The 16,457-nt window shown below is 41.3% G+C and overlaps 1 protein-coding gene across 1 annotated transcript; it reads right to left on the reverse strand.

The window, feature by feature from the left end:
- Positions 1-7,300: 7,300 nt before the first annotated feature.
- On the reverse strand, positions 7,301-15,215 carry LOC146631410 (uncharacterized). Its single transcript, XM_085354811.1, has 5 exons — positions 15,202-15,215; positions 13,385-13,475; positions 8,792-8,899; positions 8,541-8,714; positions 7,301-7,933 (listed from the first exon to the last, which is right to left on the reverse strand). Exons 1-5 carry the CDS (start codon positions 15,213-15,215, stop codon positions 7,301-7,303), a joined length of 1,020 nt encoding a protein of 339 aa, XP_085210937.1.
- Positions 15,216-16,457: the final 1,242 nt, after the last annotated feature.

Below are 16,457 nucleotides of genomic sequence, written 5' to 3' on the forward strand. Positions count from 1 at the left end.
TGTGAAGTGTGTGCTTCTCTTCAGCATCATCTTTGTCACTGCTGATTCCTTTGTGTCATCATGTGTTGAGAAGAGAGAACAGTTATAACGGAGGAGCAAAAGGAAGCCCTGAAATCTGCATCAACAAGGAAGTGTTGGCTCACCAGTGATCCCAGCAGAGCCACTGGTTTGGCTCCAGTTGTTCTAGATTCAATGATGTTGTTCCTACAGATACATGTCAGCATCTTTATTGAATTTAATATGAAGCAGAAATGGTGTCATCAGGAGAAGAAGAGGAGAACAAGTCCGGCGAGGAGGCAGCAGCTCTTAAAGATGAAACAGCAGCTCAGCCCTGAGCTCAGAGAGCTGCACATGAAAAAGCTCCTCAAGCAGATCCTGTCAGAGGTTTGTCATCAACAGGAGGAACTGTTCACATCATAGGATGAAGATGCTGTCAGCTGGATGAAGAAGGTTATTTAATGCAAACGTTCACACTGAAGTCAAATTGTTGTCGTGTTGAACAGATTCATGTACTGATCGTCTCCAGAATGTTAGAAGAGCTTCAATGAATCATTAGAAACAACTTACAGCTGCACAGCTGTGTCAAACACATCTGTGTGTCATTGTGGGATTGTTGTGTTTCTACATGTGACACACGTCTAAAACATGCACACAATCTGAACACAAACAGGGACTCATGTGTTCCCACAGCCAGATGCTGAGAGCCATTTCCTTGTAGTCCTGTGTCTACATACATGAACCATTAGATGTTATTGGAATGATTGTCAGCTCTGATAGTTTCATGTGTGTTTAGCTGGACGCTGTTTGATCCTCGACATGTTTAAAGGTGTCCAGTCCTGAGACACTGGGGCTGGAAACAGCTGTGATGTCATTGGACTGTCACACAGACAGAAGTGCATGAAGTGAGCAGCCGAGGAGCCGCTGATGTTTTGGATTCAACAGCATTTGAAAGGTCGACACAGACACATTTGCACACAGAAAGCTGAATCTGTCATATGCCACAGTGAACTCACTGTTCAGTGTTTTTCAGGAAGCTTCTTAACTGCCTCTGCTGCCAAACAAGCAGCTGATGTCCTTGAGAAGAAGCTGAAGAAGTCTTCAACAACAAATACAGGAAGTGGACTTTCAAATACTAGATTCACTTTAGACTCACAGAGAAATGACTCAACCAGCTGTGTTTGACTATATGAAAGGTCAGTGTGTGTCTGCACACAGACTGTTGTGTTGGACTGTTATTCAGTTGTCTGCTGAATGTTTTCAAATGTCTGCATCTCAGCTGTGATGAGGCTGGGGGTCATGGGAGGCCACCGTAGCAGCCTCTTCAACATCATGACATCATCATAAATGCTGCTGGACTGTCTGATGGGCTGACGGTGAAAAAGCCGTCGGGAAGGAAACAGAAGACATTTCAGAGGCTGCAGCAGATTTCTTTGATTCGGGGCCTTTTTCAGCTTTATTGGACAGAGCAGTGAAGATAAGTGACAGCAAAGCAGAGAGAAAGGGGGCGTGGCCCGGGTCAAAGCCAGGCCAGCTGCTCTCCACCTCGTGGTCACCTGCTCATCCTAGTGAGCTCCACCAGCAGCCCCACACGGGATGAGATCTTGCGTGGAGCCCCAGATCGAGGGAGATTATCAGTGGTCTTGTATGTCTTCCATTTTCTGATGATTGCTCCCACAGTTGATTTTTTCACACCAAGCTGCTTGCCTATTGTAGATTCACTCTTCCCAGTCTGGTGCAGGTCTACAATACTTTTCCTGGTGTCCTTCAAAAGCTCTTTGGTCTTGGCCATGGCGGAGTTTGGAGTCTGACTGTTTGAGGCTGTGGACAGGTGTCTTTTATACAGATGATGAGTTCAAACAGGTGCCATTCATACAGGTAACGAGTGGGGGACAGAAAAGCTTCTTACAGAAGACGTTACAGGTCTGTGAGAGCCAGAGATTTTCCTTGTTTGAGGTGACCAAATACTTATTTTCCACCCTGATTTACCAATAAATTCTTTACAAATCCTACCATGTGGATTCATGGATTTTTTTTCACATTCTGTCTCTCACAGTTGAAGTGTACCTCTGGTGCAAATTACTGACCTCTGTCATCATTTTAAGTGGGGAACTTGCACAATCGGTGGCTGACTAAATACTTTTTTGCCCCACTGTGTGTGTGTGTATATATATATATATATATATATATATATATATATATATATATATATATATATATATATATATATATTTTTTTTTTTTTTTTTTTTTTTTTTTTTACATACATAGTTTTTTGTTGCCTTATGGTTCCAAGCGCTGTCACCAATCTTTGCATTTTGTTATTATCTCATGACACTTGTTTAATCAGCTACCATCTCTCCTGTGGACTTTTTAATGTCTACAGTCTCAGACCAACACAGCCCCGCCCTTCCCATATTAGATTCTTGATGAATGTGTGTTGTTGTTATTCAGCCTGGTTCAATGTGCCCCTTTTTAACTTTGAGCACCCGCCCCTTTAAACCTCTCTGCACATCAATGCACTGAACTCACTATCTTCTCCCTCTAACAGCCTCCACATGTTCTCACTGTAATTTCCCCTCATGAATGAATTTATGCTGCACTAATGTGAATGTTTGCAGGGAAATCAAACGCATTTCACACGCAGTACTCGAGCTGACTTACCTTTTTTTGAATGACGACTTGTACGCGCTGACTCCACAGATAAGGTACGAAAATATATCAGGCTACGTCTTCAGGGTTTCTACTCCACGGCCGTATTTCATACGGGTCCACATTTCCACTGCACGCTATTTTCTGCAAGTACCGCCGCTTTGCCTCTGGACGCAACCGGTCTCTATACAGTCCATTCTCTTTTGAGCTGCTTTTAAGCATCTTGTAATCGTCGTTCCAACACAGTGTGTTTGTTTTGATTCGTAGACCTCGAAAATGGTGCCGCGCTCCCACAATGCATTGCGGCGTGACGTCAACTCCAAAGCCCTATAGAACATGTTCTTTTTCATTGTCAAAATTATCAGGAATAAAGAAGAAAACTGATTCAAAACCTGTGGAACCTGCCAAAAAACAAGTTTTACTGCAAAGGATTTCTAGATGTGAAGGTTTTGTGGCTTTTTTCAGTTTCTAAAACAAACTCATTTGTACAGAAGGATATGAGGATGTATATGTCCGGTGGTGGGTTTTTTTCTTCTTGATTTAATGTATTCATTTATCTCTTCACTTAATCTTTCTTTATGTTTTTTTTTTTTGATTTGGCATGAGCGATTTCCGGTCCTCACTCCAAGCCAGTTGGTGGCGGTAATGCACCACATGTTCTATCACAGCTGCGTCCGAGAGGACAGGAAACGTCTGTATGCGTCTGCAAACCAGGTAACTACACTCAGCTGAGCCTCTCTGCTAGTCGTTATTAGTTGGAGGGTTTTGCGTCACTTTCTCTCGGCTTGATAAAGGGCTGTATAGAAATCTCTGGTACGTAACACGTAACGTCATTTTTAGGGAGCGTCGCAGAGAAGTGAGGCTGTTTCTTTGTTTTTGTCGAGTTTTGATTGAAGACATGTTTCCAGTCCGTTTTTTACTCGTTTGTTTTTTCATTAATAACTTTACATTATCACAGAGAACAAGAAGGCGCTTTGTTTGTCACATTCACCTTATGTCTGTGAAGGTTCTCAGTCATCCAGGTCATCGTAGTCAAAGGAGCTTGCAGAGAAAAGCGTCTGGACTTCTTTAAGTTACTTGAAGACGTTTCACCTCTCATCCGAGAAGCTTCTTCAGTTCTAAGGTCAAATGGTGGAGAGTCCCAGATATAAACCTAGTGGGAGTTTCCCCCCACAGAGGGACAAAAGGACCCCTGATGATCCTCTAATCGCCTGAGCCAAGGTGTGAAACTGGGTGTGGGTCCCAATCAGCCAGAGTTTCGGGTGAGTTCATTGTGAAACCTGGCCCCACCTTATCATGCGAATTCCTGAGGTCAGATGGCCCAGGATGTGAGTGGGCGTTAAGGCGTCTGGGAAGGATCTCAAAACTGGATTATAGATGGCAGAGAGTTGGTGTCGTAAACCCCGCCTCTGTTCAAAGATGGTCGCTCACAGATAGATGCTTCTTTCACTCCTCTTTCAAACCATCTGTCCTCTCTGTCCAAAATGTGAACGTTGGCATCCTCGAAAGAGTGTCCTTTATCCTTAAGATGCAGATGGACTGCTGAGTCTTGTCCTGTGGAGGTGGCTCTTCTATGTTGTGCCATGCGCTTGTGAAGTGGCAGCCACTTGGCAGCCACAGTGATAAATGGCTGAGATGGCTGCAGCTGTACGTGTGAGGTACCTACATGTTTCAAGATGAATTTACAGAGATGTCATGTTTGGTGCTTACAGACATCACACTGCATTTTGTGATTTCGTAGCTATTGTGATATTTTGGAGCTTCCCATGATCACCGTGACAGTCATTCATTTTAACATAACCTTTCTATTCCTTTCAGGGATCCTCATTTTTTTGGTGAGGAAGATCAGCAGCTGTGTCAACAGGCAACAGGTAACGGCATGCTTTTCTGTTAGTACTGTAGACCTTGATCTGGTGCTCTTTTTTAGTTTAACACAGTATTTTCATTTGCCGAAGTGTAAAAAGCTTGTTCCAGGAGAAACAAACTTTAGTGAGTTCTGCAAAATGATTCCCATCATTGCACACTCTGTCAGCCTCCAGTGTGCCCTTTTTTTGTCCTTTAACTGAAGAAAGTCGGTATCAGAACATATGAGATAAGTGAGATCCTCATTTTGCCTGCTTATTTCAAGATACAACATTTTCACAAACTGCTGTAGGATAACCTTGCTATTTGTCTTTTCCAACACTTCTACATTCATCCATATTTCCTTGTCTGCTTCTTTCCAGGTGAAAAGTACCTGAAATGGGTGAAAGATTTTGTTTCCAAAAACAAAAGCATGTGCGTTCACCGGAAGAAGCCAAGTGGTGCTGACCTGTGGATAGAAGAGCTTGAGAACACCAAATACGACGGGGATGATGATGAAGTTAACGCCTGGGGAAAATTCTACCTTCCCGAGATTGTAAAAATGCAGGTTATTGGTGTGGTAAAGGGCACCTCATGTCCATGTGACGAGCTTGTGCTGATGACGTGTGAGGACAAAAAGCTGTACGGCTATGACGGAGAGGAGCTGCATCTGGTGGCTTCCAGTTTCCTGGAACTATGTGACAAAACGATAGAGTATCCAGCATCCAAGCGCTACTACAATGGAGAGGCCTTCAAAGATATGGTGAGAAGTTAGACTGCTAAGAATAAGACTGGGGATGCCTAGTGTTAGAGATCAATCACCTGAGCTTTTCTTTGTATTGTTGTGTGTTCTGTTTAGACTGAGGAGGACTGGAAAAAAGTTAAGATGAGTGATGTGGGGAGGAAACTGCAGGAAGAACATAAAAAGCTGGTAAATGAAACCCAGTCAGCGTTCGTCAGCCTAATATCATAGGTGGGTATTGGAGCTGAGTATCATCACTGATTTCTAGAACCTGTTCAATTCCAATTCACAAGGTCCCAATTAGATTCCATTTAATTCTTACTCAGAGAGTCAGAAACATTATAATTCTGATCATTTATCAGTACTGACACTTGTGAAACTTCATCAGAGGTGTGAGCATCACAGCAGATGCTTTTGTGTCAAAGTAACTGAGGATAAAACACAAAACCATGAAGCAGATTTTCCTGGCCTAGCTTTTTACAGTAGATAACCTTAAAAATATTATTCTGCAGTAGAACAAAAGCAGACGAGAACCACGACTCAACAAATGTACATTGGCTGATGCTGCTGAAGTGATTCAGAGGTTTTAATAAGAGGTTTTAATAGAGACACAGCAGAGCATTTTGCAGTTTCACTTAATTTGAAAAAAATAAATAAAATTTGGTATTGAACAGCAGAAATGAGGCTGTCTTGTCGGAAGTCATTAAAAAAAAATGGCTGTAAGCAACGGTAGACTGCTTCATAACAAGCAAGCGAATAATGCCAAAAACAGAGATTTGAGATGGGAAACGGTGTTCTTAAAGTACACTGAGAGAGGCAGAGAGCTGTGCTGTGTTGTTTTTCTGTGTGTGTTTTAATGGTGGTGGAAGCAAACCAGCAAAAGTAAGAGGGAATTCATGACAATGTTTATGTCAAGCGAAATGTGTCTTCTTTTGCTGCTGGTTTGGTTAGAGAGAGACAAAACGTGCAGCTTCAGGATCTGAGCAGCTTTCAGCACCAACAGCATCACAGCTCAGACTTGGATTCAGGATTAAGCCCTTTATGTTTGACTGTAGTGATTGTAGCTCTGTCCTTGTTGTTAATCGCTTTAGTCAAACACAGCTATTGTTTGCTGGGATGTGTATATCCTTGACAGTTTGTATCTCAGAGTTATCAAAGACACTGTGGATAATCATCAAGAGATTGTTGTTCTCTTAATAATGACCTATTTGATTGTTTGTTTTTTCTTCTTCTTACAGATTCTGGTATTTGGCCAAAAGAGAGCTTCACAATTCTTGGCTTCACCTGTGGTAGAAAAATGACTAAAGTTATGCAACACTCTCTAAAATTAAAGCTATGCAACGCTTTAACATGAATGGCGAAGGAGTGCATCTCTTTCACTGTCTCTTCCTGTCCTCTTCTCAGTCTTTGTTGTGGCACCTCTGCTATGTGTTATAGAAAGCACTTGGAATCATGTTCAATACAAAAACACCAAACTCGTGGGATTGCCCTAGCAAGCAGTTGGTAAAAACTAATTAAAACTGATATATATCAGCTTCACTTTCTAGCTGCAAAAGCACGTTTCTGCAAAAGCATGCAGTTTCCTGTCAGCACTTTTTGGCACAGAGTGTACTCAGAGTTAGGCCTTTCTTATATAAAGCAATATAATCAGCATATAAACATTTAAGATGATCAATTTAAACATCAACAGTAACTGCTATAAATATTATAACTACACATGTAGTGCTTTTGCTTAAGTAAATTATAGTTGGGATCATAATAAGAAAACATGTGTTCTTGTTGTTTTTATTTTCTGTGTACCCTGGGTACAGACCAGTATAAACATGGGATTCTTCCCAATAAATGCTGTCTGATAATGCTTCATATTGCATTAAACACTAGATATGTAAGCAAACAAACAAAAACCCATAGAAGCCAGTTTGAATTATTAAATGTGACAATTACATGGAGATGGAAAGTAAACATGCTTATACACGTCTCTGTGATTACAGAAAATCCACACAGATGCTGTCAGAGCAGAGAATCTTTGATTTATCAGAATGATGAATGCAAATGATTTCATGAAATCTCACTCTTGTTCTGGGTTGTAAAATTCACCTGTCCAGTTAAACCGAATCCTTTGCAACACGGTTCTAAGAACCCTACCAACCTCATCCTCAGCTCTCTGCCTGTTGTCCTTTTCAGCTGAGTATTCATCCACATGTGTTTCAACTTCTCTCTCATTTTCAAGCAAATTGCTCAGGCTCTCAGCTTCAGCACAGTTACCATATGGCCACTCTCTGAGGTCTTCTGTGTTCAAGCCAAACAAATTCTTACATGATCTGCAAGGCTTCATTCTGGCACCATCACGGAGACAAAAAGCCTCACACCTGATATTTCCAGGTACTTCAATTGTTCCATCAAAGTAATCTTTCTGGACTGTGTTTGGATAATAGGTCATCACCGCACCAGATACATATTTATGCCATTTGCTAAGACAGGAGGCAGCAATCATAATTTTCCCAGCGTTAGGACCTTTGGTGGACATGGAGACTCCGCAGTACCTTTCTGATTTGTTGGTTTGGGATTTTTGAGAAATGCAGATGGTGGACGAGACGAAAGCTGTTTTTTTATTATTCTCTTCTAAGTCCAAGTCTGTGAGGAGATCTTGCAGACTCTGCTTTATTTGCTCTTCATTCTCTGAGTTATTTTGCAGGACGATCTGAAAACAGTTACAGATCTGGTCAAAGTGTTGCACCTGATTATATAGTTGTTTTTCATAGAAAGTTGATCAACATGTTTGTTTCGCTGCTTGACTTATTTAACTATGCAGGACCATTGGATGCTTTTGGTTTAGACATTTTAAGATAGGGGGTGAAACAAGTCACAAAAATCTATTTAATTTTAAATCAATAAGCAAAAATCCATCTTTGTTCTCACTAATTTATAATTAAATTTGCTAATTGACCTTTTTTTTCCTATTTTGCTATGCCGGGCTGTCAAAACACGCTGAATTTAGAGTCTTTGAGCTGACTTAACAGATCCAGCAGCTACACAGTGACAGCATCATATACGCCTTGAAGACTGTAAGCATCTCCAATAATGAGTCTGTTAGACATTATTTAGAACTAACAAATTCTGAAGCAAGTCTCCAGCTCTCCTGCAGTCTCTGTGTTTGGTGGAGAAGTATAGCTAGAAGCATATGTTGAAGTATAAGGTACAGTATGGATTTTCTTTGGATTTCTCAGTAAAAAAGCACTTTGCATTATACTTTCCTAAAAACTGGAAGTTTGTCAGATTGACTGAAAATGTGAGAAGAGTTATCTTACCATGTCGAGCACACAGGAGAAGGGACTTCGCCTGGGAAGCTGAGTCGAATACAACTTTAAAGGCCTTGGATATCTTCTCATTAAAGAACCCAAAACAAAAGGATTAGGGAAGATTTCTTCTGGAGAAAAGGGGATGTTGTTGATTTTGCCCAGAAACAACATGCTGTGAAGGATCTGTTGAGTGAAAACATATTTGCTTATTGTTAGTAGTGATAAACAGGACTGTCTTAAAAGTGTCAAAGGTAACACACCTCATCCACCAAGTGTTGACTTCCCGGAGTCATGTAAGAGCCCCGAACCATCCTCTTGGTAATCTTGTAGGCATTAGTTTTGAACCTCCTTTGAGAAATTGTTGTCTTCTAAAATGATAATGATCGAGCAGTTAGGGATTTAAAAACACAGGAGATCTGATAACTTTGGCTACAGCAGAGTCTGCAGACATACCTATTTTGCTCTTGGTCGGCCTATTTTAAACATGAGAGAAAACATAGTTAGTGAAATGTTGATAACATACAATGACTATCATTGGTGGCTGAAAAGATGCCAGGTAACAAGTGAAAAGCTGCTACTTACCATCGCCACAGTCTAAGAATGAAACAGGAAACACTGAGCGAGTTGCCTCCATCTTAAAGCTGTTGATCATGTGATTTAAAGGAAAGCCACACCCAGCTCTTTCCTGGAATTTTACTCGACTGTAGAAAACTGCTCCATTTGCCCCGCCCACCCATGATCTTTAATATCTACCAAAAACAACCTTTTGGTTGTCAGTAACCAGCCGATCGTTTGCGCGATTAAAAAATGACTTTGTGCGGCGGCGTTCCCACCGCGAGCAGAACTCCGGCTCAAAAACCGCTGTTTTTGAACACTTTTATTTACTTAAGCACTTTAATGGGCTTACTTTGAAACAAAGTGCGATTGAATGATTATTGTTATGTGTTGCCTTGAATTCGGCTATGCTGTCTGTTAGACAGCTGTTTTCCTTTATTGTTGTTTTTGTATTGTTTGTAGCGAACGCTACTGGAATGTATAGATTAAGCTACGTAGCCAAGATGATTAATAATTTAACTGTTGTACATTGGTTGATGATGATTTGCATTGTTACATAGGCTTGCAGAAAAATATATTTGTTTACCGGTAAACTGAATCGAACTTGATGTGCTAATGGACGTTTTTCTGACCTACAGGTCAGGTTTTGTTCCCTCCCTTTGAATTAATCTTCTTCATATTGAAGTGGCGAGCCGGTAGGACCATTCTTTCTTTTCCCCCACTTAGCCGTTTTTGGATTACGGACATATTTCCCCATTTGTATGAAGCTGGACTCTAAGGAGGAATACCTTAAAAGTGAACTTTAAAAAGAAGAGGACCAAAAAGGACTTTTGCACAGAAAGATCACAGCATTGATTTATTATTTAATTGTGGGCATTTATGTTGTGTGTTGTATTAATTATTTTGTTCCATTTCCCCTTTCCTCCATTTATTCAATATATTTTTGGTACAAGATATTGCAGTCTTTGGTCTCATCATTCACACCATCTAGGCTCCATAAAGAACTATTTCTTCTGCGCATCAGTCAGTAAATTCATCCATTGAAATAAACTAGTCCTTAAATAACTTTGAGTTACACAGTGGCAAATGTAATAGAGAAAGACACAGGGCCACCTGAAATCTGTCGTCCTATCTGATTCAAAACCAACATGTAGGAGAATCTGGAATCTTTGATTTTGAGTTAAAAATAAAATATGGGTAAAATGCAGAAATGTTTTTACTAACATGTACTAACAGAGACTTGGAGGAGAGAGACCTAATGTTTAATAATCCACATTTCACTGTTTTACTCTTTGGTTCAGATGTGGATACTGTATTGTTCTTTCTTTGTGACTGTTTATGTTTAAGTTGTTTGTTGCTGGTTTTTAGTTTTTTGTCTGTTTGGAAGCTGACACAGTCTCTATGGAGATGGGTTTTTGGGGGGGTAGCAGGAGGAGAGAAGCTGCAGAGAGGCGTGTAAGACTGCAACTCTGCTTCCTGGTCCCAACTCTGGATAGTCATATTTTGGGGGGTTTAATAAACTACTACTCCATGATGTAAAGCTGAAGTATTACACAGCTAGTTTAAATGCTGTAGGCTGCAGCCGCTGCTCTAACACTATAACTGTAACAGGGCTCAGTGCTGCTTCTAACAGTCTGAGCTGCTTCAGGCTTTATTTGTGAGGAGCACAGCAGCTTACAAACACGTGGCTGGGCCTGGACCCAAAGGAGTGTTTGTTAAAGCCTGCAGTGAATCCAGCAGCAGAATGATGGAAATGCAACACAGCAATGATGAAGAGGAGCAGCATTAAAGCCAAAGTCCAGTTCATACAGTTAGGTCCATAAATCAAATAAGGGAAAATAAAATGTTGGTTGGATGCACCTGTCTGCAGCCTTAATGCTCTCTGGTCGCTATGGTAACGCGTAAACATTTCTTTCAAAATAAGACACACGACTACAACACGGGAAAAGACCCAGGGAAACGAAGTTAACGATAAAAACCCTGAAAACCATTGTTGGATTTATATTTTATCATTGTCATTTTTATTGGGGAATATCTAACCATATATGCTTAGAGGTGTATAAGCAATTGTGTAATGATAGTAGTCTTTAAAGACTTTGTGTGACTCCAGAGTGTTCTGGCATTCACACCCACGTCCTGGGATCATGGGAGAGGTGCTACCTTCTTATTGTTTTGTGGTAGGATGTCTGTTTTAGTCTAAGTGCCTTTTGTTTAGATGAACTGCTGGACTTCCAGACCAGCAGCTTTAGGGAAGTCGTTTATGGGTCACACTCTGACTCCACACACACACACACCTACACACACACACACACACACACACACACACACACACTCACACACAGACACACACACACACACACACTCACACACACAGACAAACACACACACACACACACACACACACACAGACACACACACATACAGACAAACACACTCACACACACACACACACTCACACAGACACACACACACACATACAGACAAACACACTCACACACACACACTCACACACACACACACACAGAGACACACACACACACACACACACACACTCACACTCACACACACTCACACACTCACACACACACACACACAGAGACACACACACACACACACACACACACTCACACTCACACACACTCACACACTCACACACACTCACACACTCACACACACACACACACACAGACACACACACATACAGACAAACACACTCATACAGACAAACACACTCACACACACACATACAGACACACACACTCACACACACACACTCACACTCACACTCACACACACACACACTCACACACACACATACAGACAAACACACTCACACACACACATACAGACAAACACACTCACACACACACACTCACACTCACACACACACACACTCACACTCACACTCACACACACACACTCACACACACACACACATACAGACAAACACACTCACACACACACATACAGACAAACACACTCACACACACACACTCACACTCACACACACACACACACACACACACACACACACACAGACACACACACACACAGACACAGAGAGGGGAGATCATTAATACAAAAGATTGGAGCTGGTTTTGGATTTTCACTTGTTGTTGGCTTTAATATGAACAGTCACATAAAATTCATTCCAGTTTTTTCCTTTGCTTCAATTAAGATGTTTCTTTAAATCTACAACAGCTTCAACAACAACAACAACAACAACAACAACAACAATCTTTATTTATAGAGCACATTAAAAGCCAGGGGCATGCCAAAGTGCTTTACATAAAACAAAACAATAAAATGATTTACACTAAAACATCGGAGTCATATAAGTGTGGGATTATGTTCACAGGTAAAGACCACTAATAAGAATAAACTATAGCACACAGCTATAGCAGAGTAAAGCTGTACCATCAAACACAGTGATAGAAAACATTGACAGCGCAGGACAACGCAAAACAACCAGACACATTAATAGAATAACTCACAAGAAGCGAGGCGAGAATTTAACTAGTAGAAAAAGCAAGTTCAAACAGATATGTTTTAAGCCGTGATTTAAAAGATTGAATGGAATCAGACGTCCGGATGCCAATCGGGAGATTGTTCCACAGCTCAGGTGCAGCTAGAGCAAACGCTCGATCACCTCTAGACTTCAAACGAGATCTGGGCTGAACCAACAATAACTGTGAGGAAGATCTTAAAGCCCTCGCAGGAGCATATGAGTTTAAGAGTTCCTTAAGATAGCTTGGTCCTGTGTTATTAGTAATTTTAAAAGTAAACAACAGAATTTTAAATTGAATACGAAATTTCACAGGCAACCAGTGCAGATCAGCAAGGACAGGAGTGATGTGAGCAAACTTCCTAGTTTTAGTTAGAATGCGTGCAGCGGCATTCTGGACTGTCTGTAATCTATGTAAAAGGGTAGAGTGGAGACCAAAATAAAGTGAATTACAGTAATCTAGTCTTGACGTTACAAAGGCATGGATAAGCTTTTCCAGGTCATTGTGCGGGATGTAGTGTTTGGCCTTGGAAACAAGGCGAAGTTGGTAGAAACTAGATCTGACGACAGCAGATACTTGTTTATCAAGTTTAAATGAGCTGTCAAGTAGCACACCCAAATTCCTAACAGTGTCAGGGAAAGAACTAGTGAGAAAACTAAAAGCATCATGAAGTTTGGCACGAAGAGCGTCACTGCCAAAGATCATAATTTCAGTTTTCTTATCGTTAAGGATAAGAAAATTTGCCAGAAGCCATTGCTTGACCTCACACATGCACTCTCGAAAGTTACTCACGGACATCGCTAGATCATCATTCAGCTCAAAATAGATCTGGATGTCATCGGCATAATAGTGAAAGGCAATGTGGTGTTTCTCAAAAATGACACTTAAAGGAAGCATATACAGTGAGAACAGGGTAGGGCCTAACACAGATCCCTGGGGGACACCACAGCAAACAGGTACAGCGGAGGAGGAGGAGGTGGCCAAGTGAACCGATAGTATGTTATGGTCAACCATGTCAAATGCCGATGAAAGATCCAATAGCACTAGGACAGAGGGGCGTCCATTGTCAGCCATTAGTAAAAGGTCATTAAAAACTCGGAGCAGTGCTGATTCAGTGCTGTGGTGTTGTTTAAAGGCCGATTGATATTTATCATTAATGTTATTCTCATCCAGGTAGGTCTGAAGTTGAAGCAGAACTACCTTCTCAAGAATTTTAGCCACGAAGGGAAGTTTGGAAATCGGCCTATAATTGGCATAATCATTTTGATCGAGGTTACTTTTTTTAAGAACAGGTTGGATTATAGCATGTTTAAGAGCTGATGGTACATAGCCGGACAGCAAGGAAGAGTTCAATATGGACAATAGACAAGGTCCAATTGCACTAAAACAGTCCTTGACTATACGGGATGGAAGAACATCATGTACAAGATTAGTATTGTTCAGTTTTTCAATTAGATGCTTCAGAGTAGAGAGAGAAACAGGTTCAAATTGACAAAAAGTAGTAGAACAATCAGGGGTGGGCATACGGTCGGTCACCAAAGGAAGGGTAGATTTAAGAGATGCGACTTTATCCAAAAAATAACTTGAAAATTTTTCACAAAGGCCCGGGGAGCACGACAGAGGCATAGAGGGGCAGGGGTTGACCACAGAGTTGAAAATTTTGAATAAAATTCGAGGGTTGTTTCCATTGGTGGTGATAATTTTAGATAGGAAAGCTGCTTTAGCCGTTCTGGCAGCTGATTGAAACTTCGAGCGGCTAATGCATAAAATGTCATATGATGACTGGAGATTATCTTTCCTCCACCTCCTCTCATCCCGCCGACACATACGTCGTAAGGCGCGAACAGAATCATTTAACCAACATTGTGAGTAGGTTCTGGGGCGTTTCATTTTGATCGGTGCTACAATGTCAAGGATAGAGGAACATGTAGTTAATAGAGTATTGGCGAAATTCTCAAGCGTATGTGGAGTAAGACAGTCTGACGTAGTAAATGAAAAGTTCACAAAAGAATTAGAAAATTTCAACAGAGTATCAGCATTCACAGTACGCGTAGGGCAAAGAGGAGCCTCAAAGCGTGATCCGGTGTTGCCAAGGTCAAGATCGAAGATAACCGGGGAATGGTCGGAAAGTCCAGTGTTTCTAATTTCCTTAATACATATATCCACATCGTATGAAAAAACCAAATCAAGGGTGTGGCCCTTAACATGGGTAGGCTCATTCACCCACTGGGTAAGATTAAAAGAAGCAGTTAGTGCTAGAAAATCGTTAGCCAATTTGTCATCCATACAACAGACATGAATGTTAAAATCACCAGAAATAATAACAGAACCATATTTAAAAAGAATGGATCCCAAGAAGTCAGCAAATTCAGAAGTAAACATCTTGTGGTATTTAGGCGGACGATAAACCACAACACACAGAGTAGTCCGAGGGCCAGTCAATTCCAATAACTGAGCTTCAAAGCTAGAATAGGTTGGGGAGGGTAGCAGCCGTGCTTCATGTTTGTTTTTAAAAACCGAGGCTAGGCCACCACCTCTACCAGTGAGCCTTGGTGAGCTAAAGAAGGCACAGTCAGGAGGGAGAAGCTCAGAAAAGGGGATAAACTCACCCGGAGAAGTCCATGTCTCCGTCAGAAATAGAACATCCAGTCCCGTGGTGAGGAAAAAGTCATTTAAGAGAAAGGCCTTATTTGAAAGAGATCTAACATTAAATAAAGCCATCCGAGTCCGAGGAGCTAGGTCATTAGCGGTAGCCCGTCGCAGGGTGTTTAGATTGCTGTGTTGAACACCGTGGCCAGGCGGTGTAATCCAAGACCAAGCAGAGTGATAAGCCACTGGGCAGGTAGGATAGGTTTGAGGGCCAACAGGGCATATCCAACGATGACTTAACAATTTAGCCGCAAAGCGGCTCCTGGAGTAGAAGATAAATCGTGACAGCTCACGACTTGTAGAGGGGTAATCCATAGACATGGCTCTAATATGAGCCTTGACGCGAACGCGGGCACCACTCCTTCTACCCCGTTTCCTGAAGCGTTTCCTACGCAGAAAGTAAGTAGGTCGTTTTGGTGGAAGAGACGGGCGGCAGGGGAGTGGCACCACCCATGGTCCCATAATAATTGATTACACAGCGGTGAAGAGTAGACTTTATCAAAGTAGATGTCTTTCTGAAAGCACTGTAACTAAGTTTAAGAATATAATCCACCCACTGTTATCATTTTCAATGCCCTGTACCAACACAGAGCAGAGTAGCTATCTGAACGCTACCCCAACAGAGGTCGATTATCTTGTTAATAATTTCACCTCCTCACTACGTACGACTCTGGATACTGTAGCTCCTGTGAAAACTAAGGCCTCAAATCAGAAGTACCTGACTCCGTGGTATAATTCTGAAACACGTACCCTAAAGCAGATGACTCGTAATCTGGAGAGGAAATGGCGTGTCACAAATCTAGAGGATCATCATTTAGCCTGGAGAAATAGTTTGCTGCTTTATAAGAAAGCCCTCCGCAAAGCCAGAACATCTTACTATTCATCACTGATTGAAGAAAATAAGAACAACCCTAGGTTTCTCTTCAGCACTGTAGCCAGGCTGACAAAAAGTCAGAGCTCTTTTGAGCCAACCATCCCTTTAACGTTAACTAGTAATGACTTCATGAACTTCTTCACAAATAAAATTTTTATCATTAGAGAAAAAATTACCAATAATCATCCCACAGATGTAATATTATCTACAGCTACTCTTAGTACCATTGATATTAAGTTAGACTCTTTTTCTCCAATTGATCTTTCTGAGTTAACTTCAATAATTACTTCCTCCAAACCATCAACGTGTCTTTTAGACCCCATTCCTGCAAAACTGCTCAAA

The sequence above is a fragment of the Diplotaxodon limnothrissa genome, linkage group LG5, assembly GCF_057381915.1.
Source record: "Diplotaxodon limnothrissa isolate DT_005_m linkage group LG5, D_limnothrissa_male_GT1.1, whole genome shotgun sequence".
Classification (NCBI taxonomy): domain Eukaryota; kingdom Metazoa; phylum Chordata; class Actinopteri; order Cichliformes; family Cichlidae; genus Diplotaxodon; species Diplotaxodon limnothrissa.

What these genes read in the sequence shown, in the direction of transcription:
- LOC146631410 (XM_085354811.1), bottom strand. An exon ending in ATGATGATCTAGCGATGTCC is followed by an intron (nt 8,900 to 13,384) that starts GTGAGTAACTTT and finishes TTATCATTTTAG; the next exon opens with AAGACAACAATTTCTCAAAG. An exon ending in TCTCCTGTGTGCTCGACATG is followed by an intron (nt 7,934 to 8,540) that starts GTAAGATAACTC and finishes AACTGTTTTCAG; the next exon opens with ATCGTCCTGCAAAATAACTC.